The 13,661-nt window shown below is 48.6% G+C and overlaps 2 protein-coding genes across 2 annotated transcripts in view; both read right to left on the bottom strand.

Annotated features, from left to right (window-relative positions):
• Window positions 1-13,661, bottom strand: part of LOC105566783 — a 25,684-nt gene that overhangs the window by 7,162 nt on the left and 4,861 nt on the right. The window lies entirely within an intron of this gene.
• Window positions 5,740-8,779, bottom strand: LOC105566782. The gene has a single exon (XM_012021068.1). The coding sequence runs from the start codon at window positions 7,529-7,531 to the stop codon at window positions 6,623-6,625; it is 909 nt and encodes a 302-aa protein (XP_011876458.1). The 5' UTR covers window positions 7,532-8,779; the 3' UTR covers window positions 5,740-6,622.

Below are 13,661 nucleotides of genomic sequence, written 5' to 3'. Positions count from 1 at the left end.
AAAAGTGCAGAATCACTCCAGCATCCCCTTAACGGGAGACGACGAGAACGGCAACTTTTCGACGAGCCCTCTCTCGCCGGGCGCAACTAATCGGCGAGTCCGAGATTCTTTCTTCCTCCCCCCCCCCCCCCGATTTGGAAACGTCGATCCGGAGCGAATAAAAGCCTCGTAATAAATGAATGAAGCGAGGCGCGCGTGAATACGTAATCCGGCCTCGTCGCGGCGAGAGGACGTGGAGCGGGATGATTTCTGCAAACGTTACAGACGAACAGTCATCATTCGTTAAGAATGGAGCGTTTCATAAATATTTATTCTCGAAAAATTCGTGCATCAAGTTGTATATAAGTGGTACAATAGAGAAATCGCAATAAGAAAGCCCTTTAACTTCTAAGGTAAAAGTAACTACCGCAGTCGCAAAAACAGTAGCGTTGTTAATAATGTAATCGCATAATTTTAATAGTAAGTATAGTAATTGTACAACACAACGGTTTCCCTCGCCGTGTCGCGACGGTTCTTCGTGGCTTATGGCTTCCTCCTTCGTGAATGCACGCTTTACTGCGGGCGGACCGAGGGGGATGAAGATAGCGCATCGATTCGGTAACGGGATACGTTATAAACGACACGGCCGTGGCACATCCCTCCAGCCCGTCCCCTATAATTTCAACCCCTCCGAGCAAATGTATCCTCGTACGTCGTAGTAAATTTCGCGATAAGTACAGTAATATCCCTAAACCGTTCCACAAACAGTTACACGCCCATCGTTTTTCGCTGCCGCTCATACGTCAATTACTGTATCACGTCGGTCGGCCGTTGAACGTCAAAACGCGAATAAGGGCGGAGGATCGCTTCAACCCCTCGATTCACACTCTCTCCCGATTTCGTACTTCAGATCTCGGCGGGCGTTTGGAGGTGAGCGCGGGAGGTGAGCCAGTGGAATTTGTCGGCGCGAGGTGAGCATTTCTTTTCGTTTTTTCGCTCGTGCCACGCGGTACCAGCAATACTTTCATCGTCGGAACTCCCGTTTCGCCCCGCGCTTTTCTCACGAAGCAGGGAAACGGCGGTCCTTCGTTATCGTTACGCTACGGCTAATGGGCAGGATCGTTCGCAGGCGACGCGACGCGTGCGTGCGCGAGATGGAAGTTCCTATTTAAGGCCCGGTTGCACCAACGTCGCGTAAGTTTAACCTTGGCCCGACCTTACCTCCTTTTAAGAGACAGAATTGGTAGAGTTAGAACCTGAGCAGAAAGATCGTCATAACTGTTTACGATTCCGTCGTAAGACGTACTCTGGAAAAGAAAAGTTAACAACCCGTTTTGGGACCCACAATTACACTGCAAAATCCGTATACATATCCGTCTTATGTATAAAAGACAATTATATTTCCATTATATTTTATAACGGATATTCAATATTAAAACGGATTCATTATATAAAATCCTCAATATAAGTGGGACCGGTAATGTAAAGGATATTGTAAAGGATTTCGTTATATATATTTAAAGCGGACAAGAGTTACGTGACCATAGCAACGATTTCTCTTGTCGCTCAATCCGTTAAAGTATTTCAGTCGCCTCGGTTACTCGGCGGTTTTCGTCTCGATTACGCAGTTCAATATTAAGTTTAATATTTTTGCCGCTAATTTTTACGGAGCAACATGGGAATGGATAGACGCGGTAACCATCGCGGTAAATGTACCGCATGTGACTGCGATGAATTCATGTTTTGTCTAATAAAATATTGTCTTCCAGGTGATAAATTCTTTTTTACAATATATCAGGGAAAAAATATAAAATTCACTAAATTTTCCTTCTATTTATACAGAACATTATTATTAGGACGATGTCCTGTATACGGAATTCCGCTTTAATTTCACGTTTTACTTAAAGTGGAAAAAAGTCACTTTTTTCCGTTCTAATTTCGCGGAATTTCGAGTGGACATGTTTTGCAGTGTAGTACTCGAATTATTTGGATTGTTTGGTCGTAACTCTGGGAAAAACTTTGACCATTTTTTTGTAGTTGAGCAACTTAACATTTCGGTTAGTGCGCCTTAAGTGCAAAATTATCTTTGCGTTACTGAATATCGACAGACTAATTGAGAGAATTGATTAGTATCACCCAAAAACCTAATGAACCACCATAACCTTCATTATTGCTTGGCTACAAAAATGTGCCCCTGAAAGGGTTAAGCCTTACGACATCGTAAACGGTTACGACAATCTTTCTGCTCAGGTCCTTAAGCTAAGGTTAAAATTACGTGACGCCGGTGCGATCGCGCCCGAGCCGGTTAAAGAGACCCGAGAGGGTTGCTTTGCAAAACTGATAATCGACGCAACACGCAATTCAATCAAAACCCATAATTTGCATCTGACACGCACGCGGTGTCCTATATATACTTTCTCTCCGTCATTCTCCTCGTCGGTCGATACGCGATTCTCCACCGCGGAAGCATCGGAGCGATGATTCTCTCGAGTTTACGATCAGCGACCGAAAAAAAGAAAGATTCTCTTGGAGCGAGCCGAAGTTCTGGAAATCGATTGCGACCAAGAGCTACATTCTTAACTTAGAGCACAATTTAATAGAATTCTAAATTAACGCTGAGATGCGTAACGCTGGAGATTGAAAGGCTAAAGTGGAATCGTTGGAATTTGTCGTTGGAAAAGAGTCATTGCAAAATAATCGCGCGCGGCACAAGTGGGACACAGCCCGTGCAAAGCGAAATGTAAACCTAGCTCTCTCTAAAGTGTCTCTCTCTCTCTCTTCCTCTCTGAAAACTCGACAAGTATGCGGCGCGCGAAACGAAGCAACAGCAACAGATAACTCTATAGGCAGACTTGTCTTCTCCCATCAAAGATGACCACCCCTACGTGTCGGAATCGATACGTTGCTCATGCACTTGTTTAAATATTAAAAGTTTTGCAGCCGATAGGCGTGCGTGCGCGCATACAGGCGCGACGCTACGTAGAGTAATAATTGTACCACTTATTTAAGGACGTTCGTGTACCGTGGAGCAGACGTTTCTCCTCGAAAGGGATTCGTGTGCCTTGATAAATCTATCATGATAAACAACGAAATTACAATCGAGATAGTACACGAGGAAGTAGTCTTAGATTTTAAGAAGATGTATATACTCTCTTAGACTTTAATTTTGCGAGAGAGACTTAGACGCTATATATATATATATGTATATGTATGTATAAGTAAGATTAGTTCGCGATTTCAGCCTTTTAGTCGAGAAAAAACGAACGAGCGCGGAAACCCAGAGACTGAAACGAAAAGCTATACTTTTCCGACAACGGAGAAAGCACTCGCGCCATCACAGAGATTCGGAGAAATAATTCAATTGAGCCACACGATCATTAATACATTCGCACGCGCGTCAGTCGTTCACAGACATACACAAACAGGTACAAGGGGTGTGGGGCGAGGAAGGGACGAAGAATCGGGTGCTCGTACTCGAGATTATTACCAAAGGAATGCCGGAGTGCACGTTACGAAAGGCACTTTTGCACGACGTTTAACTCGGAGCCGGTTTAAGGGCGAATCTCGGAACACTGGCTGATCCGGCCCTATTTGTCTTACAGCAGGAATCCCGGACCACTTTCCGGAGGGCTCTGCCCAATCTGCTCCAACTTGCCCCAATTTGTCTTCAGTGCTATTTATGCGCGCCAACCGGCCCCGATTTAATCGTGATGAGTCTCGCCCTTTTTATTTCGCGCCTGTACACGGAGAGAATTTTCCTGTGAAATCTATCCTGAAAATCACACGATTGTGAGGCAACGTGGCATCTTAAAGAACTTTATAAGAGTTTCTTGAAATTTTATCATATATTTTACTAGTAAAATATATAGTATACGTATACTGGTGAAACGTATGGTAAAATTTTCAAAAACTCCCACACAATTCCTTGAAATGCCGCGTTGTCTCACGATTACATAATTCTCAGGATAAATTTTAAAGGAAAATTCTCCCCGTGTACTTTCTCACGGTCTGTCTATCTATCTCTCTCTTTCTCTCTCTCTATGTATCCCTTTCCCACAATCTTCCACACACACGCGCTCTCTCTCTCTCTTTCTTTCATTCTTAAATTTGCAAAAGACGTAAAAAATTGTAAGTACGTATATATACGTAATGAAATACACAGCGGGGATACGTTCCGCTAAGGAATAATCGGAGCATCCCTCGATGGCGATAAAAACAGCACGTATAATCACGCGGCGTGCATGCGTGGGCGTGTAGCGGTATGCAATGCATACGGTGCACGCGCGCACGATATACCGCTCGAAAGAGCGTTTTCAATAAATCCATCCGACGTGTAAGATGTGTATGTAAGACGATTAACTTCTCTTTTCTTAGGATCACAGAATAGTAGCGCCCGAGCATAGCGATATTTCATTTTGAAGAGAGACTTCCGGGAGGGAACGGGAGCGAACGAGTAACAGCGTTCTCCATCGCGCGCGATTACGTTCGCCGATTCGAGTGGAATCGCAACACGCGCACAGTTCCCCCTCGTTCGCCCGCCCTTACCCCCCGGGGATCTCGCCGACTAGAGCTAGTACGTGTGTTTTACGTGTAAATAAATGCTTGATATATTATAAAAAGGAATATAGCATATTACAAATTATCGACTAGCTTAACAATACTGCTGCGCCGACAGTCGCTGGACGAATAGTCGCAATTCTCCCTGGCGTACATACACGCTGGGAATTCGCCGTACACGTTTGCGCATCAATCGATATCTTCCAAGTTTAGAGAGAGTATCAGCACGCTAGAATGTGTCGAAATCAAACTTGGGAATGTCGTCGTACGCCATTCTCCCTCCGGAGATTCTATTTTCGATTCCGCGTCGTTGGTGCAATAACTTTTTCACTTCCGACGCGCGACGATATTAAATGCAACGATACGAGATGATAACTTTCGCGATCTGTTTTAATGAGATCAATCGTTTCGAACGTATACTCGATCGATGATTAAGGAAAAGAAACAGCGATCGCGTTTTCACGGGGAGCAAGTGTAATTTAGATCGACACGTAGAGGAAGGTCTTCTACTATGAGACAGACTCGTAATACGAGATAGCGGAGTTTCTGCTAGATTAATAGGCATCCATCTGTTGGTTTCAACATAAATGTACTGCCCATCGTTAGATCGTGTAATCGTTGCGAAAAATGCTTAGCGATTGAATTTGGATGTTGAAAACCTACTATCTCGTATTAGAAGCCTATCTCATAATAGGGGACTTTCCTCTATACAACACAAGGTGTTATGTAATACCCGCCTCACCTCCTATTTATGGATAGAGCGGACTAGACCGAGTCCAAGAGTTCTCTACCATTTTGCAATTTTCGCAATAGTTATCGAGTTATTAATTATTAAAAATTGTCTTAGCTCGGCCTACCGTCCAATTCAAGCTCGTGGCGAGACGCGGCCGTCCCGCGATTGGCTCGCTGGGCGCGCGGGGAATTGTTTATGACACACGGCAACGGCTACGTATAATAACCAACTCCCCGCGCGCCTAGCAACGACGATCGCGGGACGGCTGCATCTCGCCGCGCGCTTGAATTGGGCGGTAGGCCGGGCTAATGGCCGATTTTTTCACTTCCCGATAAAATTATCCGGAGGTTAATCTCAAGTTTTAGCCAATCACATGCATGGATCTGGTAGTTTATCTCCTGGTTAACTTTAACCGCAACATAACTGGATGTGAAGAAATCGGGCATAAGACAGCGATTTTTAATAATTAATAACGCGTTAACTATTGCGAAAGTTGCAAAATGGTAGAGGACTTTTCGACTCGTTGTCAGTGTAGTCCGCTCCATCCGTAAATAAGAGGTGAGGCGGGTGTTACATAACACCCTGTATATATGTTTCTTTAAAAGTCTCGATGTTTAGAAACAACTAGGGGATGAGAGGATCGAACTTGCGCAGAACAAGTGAAAAGTGCATAGAGGATTACCGTAATACGCGCCGTCCCTTATACGCCTAATAGATTTTCTTTTTAAGTAGAAACGATTATTTCAACGGATTATTTATCGAGTACTTCCCAATATATATATATATATGTATAGAATGCGTTTTAACAGCAAAGTCGTTTCGCAAAGTTGTGCCTCTTTCTATATAATCTCCACGGATAGTGTTCTTGGTCCTTGAATTCGATTCTTCGACTTCCTACCTCGTCCGTCGAGCGTGTTGTACGTGTGTGTTTGTGATTATGTGTGTATGATTATCGAAAGTTTCGCTTCTCAAACGCGCCCCGCGAGTTTCGCCTCCCCCGGAAGAAACGCTCGGGCATCGCGACGCGAGGTTTCCGCTCTCGCGAACACCGAGTACAGGCCGCGTTACGTCGCGCAAAAGTCGCCGCTTGATCCGCGCGGGCGTTTCGTCTTCCCGACTCGCGGCGTCGCCTCTTGGCGTTGCGTCTCCTCGCAATTTCATCGTCCGTCGTAATCCAGGAGATTCAGGAGATACGTGGGAGTATACGTGGTCGGCTGCGGAATTTCACTCCCAAGTATAGTGCGGTCGGAAGACGCTGATGTAAAAATGCTGGATAAAAAGCGGACTTTGTCGCGCGTACGCGTCGTCCGCCGTCCCGTCGTTCTCTCTCGAGCCCGGTGAGGGAAAAACCGTCTAGATCTTGGAGATGTAAAGCGGCCGGTGAACCTGCTGCGGATTGCCGTTCTGCTTGGAGTAGCGCGCGTTCTGCAGCAGTTCCCGGGTCTCGCTGGGCGAGCCCGGGCTGAGGCTGTTGGTGGTCGAGGTCTCGACACGGTCGCTGATGATCTCCTCCTCGGTGATCTGCTCCAAGTAGAGCGCCGACTGGACCGCCGACTGATTGTCACCGTTGATCGCGGCTTGCGGCGTGTACGCCGGCGGCGGGCTCCGCGGCGGCGAGCCGCCGCTGCCGCTGCCGCTGCCGGCACTGCCGTCTATCTTGCCGTTGTCCTTAATCTCGAGGCAAGTGTCCGACGACACCTGCCTCATCTGCTTCGCCCGTCTGGCGTGGCGGGTGGTCAGCCCGCCGGTCTCCACGTCCCGCTCGAGTCGATGGCCGGAGCGCGACCTGGTGAGCTGGCGTTGCACGTAATCCTCGAGATCGTCCTCCTCCTTCTTCGCGATGACGCGATTCAGGACGATGAGGAACACGCCGACGAAGATGGCGAACAGCCCGACCGCGACCAGCTCGTTCCACCAGCCGCCGGTTGCCTTGGTGCCAAAGTGGGCGAGGTCGCCCGGCAGCAGGCCGCTCATCAGCAGGAAGGCGCCCAGCACCAGGAACACCACGCCGATGTGCAGCATCCCGATCGAGGTGACCACCTTCGTGTCCAGCATGCCCTGGCCGGCCCCTCGCCCCCCGCCATGCGTGCCCTTGTGATGCCTGCCGTGGTGGTCCAGCGATCCGGTCGAGGCCCTAGGCGACGTCAGGCCGCTTTCGCCCGATTGCGCGCTATAACGACGTTCGCGCGCGCGACGCTGCTCGTCCCGGCGCATTCGCTGACGCTTGATGGCCAGCGCCGAGTGCAATCCAACCGCGTGCATCCTGCAACACCGGAAAGACAACCCTTTGGCTCAGTCAATCTCGCTAGTCTGCCTCCCCGCGAGCCCACTCTTTGTTTCGCGTTTTTTTTTCTTTCCTTTTCGTTCTCCATCTTTTTCTCTTTCTCTCTCTCTCTCTCTCTCTCTATTTTTGTCTTTCCGACGATTCGTTCGATCAACGAGAAACACACGCCACCCCGGCCGGTGGCGCGGTGCGATCTCGCGACGTCGCGATCGATCGAGACAACCCGAAGGAAAGAAAATTGCCAGATCAGTCCCGTCGTGAAATTACGTTATTGCGGAGCACGCGAGGTGTCGATAAAGCGGTCTACGTGCCTGCTCGCGAGCGAACAATGTGGCCGAACAATGGAATGCGCGCAATCTCGCGTACATTGTACTACGGCAATTAGTCAATCGACACCACTGCTTGCCGGCCAGCGAGCCGTAGGAAAACTCTCGCTCGGGGTTTCTAAGATGCGCATTCTATTGCATTTAGCAATTTTCCCCCTCCCCCCCCCCGATTCTACTCTGGCAAACTAGTCTCTGCGTCTCAGCACTGACTAATTGGCTACCTCTAAGTTCATCTAAAGGCCTACGGGATCTATTTACAGGGTTTTACAGGATGCACTGCGATGGAGTCGCGCGACGTCAAAGCGAGCGGCGAGCGGCGCGCGCGTTCCCCGCGGAAGGATCCTCACCTCTCGTCGGCGCGCGGTATCTCGTCTCTTTAAAGGGCCGCCGACCGGGCCCTCTCGCCCTCTCGTATTTTGCGTATCGCCTGCGTCCTCTCCGTGCGGCCGGAGAGAGCGCACTGCGCGTATATTGCAAGCTCGTCGATATAGCACGTCCAATAATACGCAGCTTGCAAGCGGTAAATAGCTCGTTGCGCCCCTCTCTCTCTCTCTCTCTTTCTCTCTCCGTGCTTCCTATATCCTCGTTTCCCAGGATGTCGGCTAAGCTCCCAGCCGCTATTTTAACGAGCCATTTTACAAAGTTAATGGTCTTGTCGCCAACGGAGACGTAGACGCCATACATAATTCACATGCGAAACGAGCCATTCAGCGGAGAGAAAGCAATTTTTCTAGTTATTCCTATTTTAAAAACGGAGCTTCGAGTACGGTAATAGCCGGTGGTCGCCGGAGCTACGGATATTCGCGCAATCCATAAAACGAGGCACTCCGTTTAATGAAGCGAACGGAGAGGCGGCTTTGCAAAATTATGTCCCTTCCCTTCTGTGCACATCATCCTCCTCCCTCCCTCCCTCCCCCCCAAAAAATAAAATAAAATAATGTAAAACGCGAAAGAGTATTTTCCCGCACGACAGGGCCGCGGTTTCTACCGACGTCGCTTACTGTAACTCAACCGCGGCTTAGCTCGTTCCTTATCTCTTTCCGAGAGGACAGAAGGGGAGGATAAGCTGAAGTAACAATACGGTTCCTTTGTACGAGCCGTCTGAGAGTTTTCGCGTTCGCGGGTAAAAGTGACGGGCGGAAAGTCGAGCGTCTCTCGCGGGATTCAGCAGGCGAAAAGCGAAGCGGTCGGACGAGGACGACGTGTGCACGCGATCGGCATTCAGACGACGTGCAACTTTCACGTCGCACAGGGACCGAAACTTCGCGTCGCGCCGACTGGTACTCGCGGAGTTCGAGATGCTCGAGGCTACAACGCTGACTTCTGTGCACTAGACTGCCACCCTCGAGCTGAAAAGCGAGGCGAGAGTACCGCCATGTCTTTTTAGGGATCGGTGCTTTCCATTTACCGACGCAAGTTGACACAAGTATCACCTTATCCTTGTTGTTCGCTGGATATTGAAAAGAGACAGACTAACGCTTGCGTCAACTTTCGTCGCCAAATGGAAAGCACCATAAATAAAGTAGTATACGTGTGCACCCCAGTGACACACCGGTGCGCACATACCACTTTATTTGCCTAGCAAGACGTGGCGGAACTCTCGCCTCACTTTTCAGCTCGAAGGTAGCAGTCTAGAGCGGCGTATAGAAGCCCGTGGGCTACACACATCTCGCCCCCGTTATCACTTCTTTCTTCTCCCCACCTGCGAGCCGCGCCCTCACGCGTAAAAAATGCATGGAAACGCGTCGCGCGAAATGTCCTGTACGTTTATGTGTCGTATGCGTTGCTTTATTTATACGCGTAACGAGACACGTTATGCTCGCAAAAGGGCATGTCGCGCCGGTAATCGGAGTATTTTCTTTGTGAAACGGTCCCCCCCCCCCCACCCACTTGGCACGACATCCGGTTCGCAAGACTGCGGCGTGGATTCCCTTACAGAAATGTAAGGGAAATAATTAATGGAAAATTACTCTGCATCAGTAATTTCGAATGATTCAATTACTGAACTCCAGTAATTATTTCGTGCTTTTCTCATTGTCAGTATTACATTTCTGTAAAGGCACGGAGTCGCGGGGGAAAAGCGAGGCCTTCCTGTCGAACGTCCCGGCGTTGCTTCGCTCTACTAGAGTCCCTGTAATCGAAGTCTGGCCAACAGTTCTGGCAAAATTCCGCGAGAGAGGAGGATATGCATTCGCCATTTCTATCCTTTTCTTTTTTCCTTCTCTTTTTCTTTCGCTTTCTCTATCTTTCTTTCGGGAGTTGCCAGAAATAGGCCCAGTTTTCCATTTTCCGGTCAACAGTTAACCGGAGATTAGTCGAGTCTCCGTCTCTCAGGGCCGGTTTTTCATTTTCTGGTTAAACGTTAACCAGAGTTTAGTCGACTACCTGTCCTTTCTTAGATAATAATATAGAAAAAGATGGAGAGTCGACTAACCTCTGGCTATCAGTTAACCAGAAAATGAAAAGCCGGGTCTTAAGGTAACAATATAGAAAGAGACGGAGAGTCGACTTACCTATGGTTAATCAGAAAATGAAAGACCAGGCCGTACAAGGTTGTCGCCTGTTGGCCAGACTCCGACGGGAATGACTCCGCGAGACGACCGATCGCCGTTCGCGACGGCGAAATGCGAATCGCCATCTCCTCGGCGCCGCCTGCTTCCCCGAGGAACGCCGCGCGGCCGCGTGGGAGTCGGGCGCCGCGCGCGTCGCGGCGATTTAGGCACAGCCCGCGTCGTGTCGGGACGAAACACGCGCCGCTACGCGGGGATCGATATATCGATGAGTCGGGGAGAGCGAGGGATCGATCGGCGACCGGGCCGCGGGATTCCCCTCCCGCGTATCGCCGGGAAAAATCTCAAGGGTGACTCCGGCGCGGATGCTCTCCTTCGTTTTACGATGACAATGCGCGGCGCCGCGAAAGCGTTTCCTGCCCCACGATCAATAAAACCATCCCCCATGCCCCCTTGCAGAACGCAAACGCGAAGTACACACGAGGACACGAGATAGTGGCGGTGTGTGCACTATGTACACCGTGTGAGCCACGCATGTGTGCTGCGAGGAGAGCCCACGCCACCGAGAAACACGCCTCGCCTCGCCACCGACCCCTCCTCCCCGGAAAAAGGGTGAAAATTAAGACGAGGTTAATTTCCCGTGATTCTCTCTCTCTCTCTCTGTCTCTTAAGACGAGGTTAATTTCCCGTGATTGTCTTTCCTCTCTCTCTCTCTCTCTCTCTCTCTCTCTCTACAAATGTATATTGTATGAAGGAGTGAAAATGTATAACACATTGCCAGTTGAGATAAAGAGTTGTGAGAAAATGGAGCTGTTTAAACAAATATTGAAAGAATGTACTATAAAGAATGTAAATTAATGAGTATTACAAATAGCTCAGAAAGCTAATGAAGATCAATCAATCTCCTTATCTCCCCCCCCCCCTCTCTCTCTCGAATCGACCGGCTTTCTTTTCTCGTGGCACGCAAAAGGAACGGGGTCTCCCCGCTGGAGACGAAGGGGCGCGATCGCGATGCAGAAGAAAATAACAAAGTGCAGCAGACAAGAAGGAGGGAAAGGGGGCAAGATGCGAGGAGGAGAGTGTATCTGTCGTTTCCGCGAAAGAGCAGCTAATGGGATAACGAGAGTCGCGCAAAGTGCTTAGACGCGGCAAATATATATCGACGCGAAGTTGAGAGCAAAGTAAACTTGGGGGACGAGGGGGTGGGACCGGCCGACTAGCGCCGATTAAGCGGCCTGCTCCGAGTCGCGGAAAGTTTTGCGGAAGCGAGGTACTCCGCGCGTAACTGATTCATTCGCGGACACGCGGATGAAACCGGAATATTACATTAACGAGAAGGCGACACTTTCCCGCGCCGATCCCCGGGGACCCTCGCCGCGCGCCGGCTTTTCCGTGTACATCGTAAAAACCACTTCGTGACGAACACTCCCCGGTGCTCTAATTACGCACTTTCAGAGCATCACGTTCGCTGTCCATTAACGCCCGTCTACCTCCCGAGGATCTAACGTTTCGTTTAATTCTGTTCCTCCGCGAGCCTTCCGAAAAAAAAAGAGATGGAATTGTACAGCTTGAGTCGGTTATGGCGAATTCGGTCGCTTGCACTAGTGCGCGCCGAGTGCACACTAAGGCCCGGTTTCACCAACGTCGCTTAACTTTAAGCTTAGCTTAATTCGTTCTTCGTCTTTTTCCAACTGTTACTCTAGACAGGGGCAAACATAAATTAAACTAAGATGAAGGGTAAGCGTCCTAAGGCCCGGTTTCACCAACGTCGCTTAACTTTAAGCTTAGCTTAATTCGTTCTTTGTCTCTTCCCAACTGTTACCCTAGAAAGAGACAAACATGAATTGAACTAAGATTAAAGTTAAGCGACGTTTGGTGAAACCGGGTCTTAGGGCCAGTTTCACAAACGTTGGTTAACTGTTAACCAAAGTTCAATCGACTCCCTAACTTTTTCCATCTTATTATTTAAGAAGAGAGGAAGAATCAATTAACCTTCGGTTAGCAGTTAACCGATGTTTGTGAAACTAGCCCTTAAAGTAACAGTTGGAAAGAGACAAGGAACGAATTAAACCAATCTTAAAGTTTAGCGACGTTGGTGAAATCAGGCCTAACGCTTGTTTATAGTCAATTCTTATATTTAAGGGTCGTCTTAAATATCTCTTGAAACATTTCTTAGCCAGTAAAATGGTCTGCGTAGCATCTGTACGGATCATTTCTTGGCTAAATATTCTTTGAACCTGTTTTAAGACAACGTTAAATATAAAACGCGCCCGCCTAGAGTGTAGGGCGGTACAGGTTCAAATCCTGGCTGAGGTAATATTTTGAAAATTTCTCTAATTAGAATTTACCAGTTGTGTCGTTTATTAATTTTCCTACACCGGTTAATTATTTACTGGCGACATTTATTCTTTCAAATGTAGAAATTGTCTATAAACAGGCCGTAGTGCGCACCAGTGCAATCGAATTCGCTATTAGATACGCGGGAAGGGCGATAAAACGCGACGAAATCGTACATTTGAGAAAACCAAAGGGCTGCTTCGTTTCGCAGGGCGGATCGAAGCTATTTCGCGTTCGGTTAAAGATACATTCGGACAGAGAATTTTTCGAGACGAAAGGTCAAGAAGTCCCGCGGCTGGAGAAGTCATTAAAGGTTGAAAAGTTCCTCCTCTCCTTGAATCTTTTATACGGCGTTTTCTTTAACTGACAAGCGAAATAGTCCCGCACCACCGTAGTATGAATTTTTCAGCACGATTTACGTTACTCCGCGACGAAGAGATTCCCCCGAAAGTAAGTTTTTACGTGAAAAAAAAAAGACGATTTTTTTGACATCTCGGCTCTTCACGCTGGGAGAATTCACCATCTCGACTTCGGCGAAGACGGTCCAGTTTGGTTTTTGTTTTCCTTTCTTTTTCGGTTCGACTGCCAGCGGGTGGTTTCTCCGTTCGTCGCGCGACTCGACGCTGACGCGCGGACTCTCGCGGGCTTGCCATTTACGCGAAATTATTACGGGACGCCCATATTCGCGTCCAGTTATTGTCGTCAGCGTCTGGCGCGCCGCCAAACGCGGAGAGAGAGAGAGAGAGAGAGCTCGGCTGATCGCGAGACTAGTTCGGGAGCACGCGCGGATTTGTATTTAATACAAACATACGCACGCGGGACGGTGACACAGTGCGGAACATGGCCGACAGCCGTGTTTCGTTTACGTATCCGCGATCGTGATTCATTGGCGAACCAGCAGCTCTCTCTCTCTCTCTCTCTCTCTCTCTCTCTCT

This window comes from Vollenhovia emeryi, unplaced genomic scaffold, assembly GCF_000949405.1.
Source record: "Vollenhovia emeryi isolate VEMERY1.0 unplaced genomic scaffold, V.emery_V1.0 DF939142.1, whole genome shotgun sequence".
NCBI classification, from domain to species: domain Eukaryota; kingdom Metazoa; phylum Arthropoda; class Insecta; order Hymenoptera; family Formicidae; genus Vollenhovia; species Vollenhovia emeryi.
The sequence above is the reverse complement of the archived record's forward strand: the minus strand, read 5'-3'. Positions and strand labels throughout refer to the sequence as shown.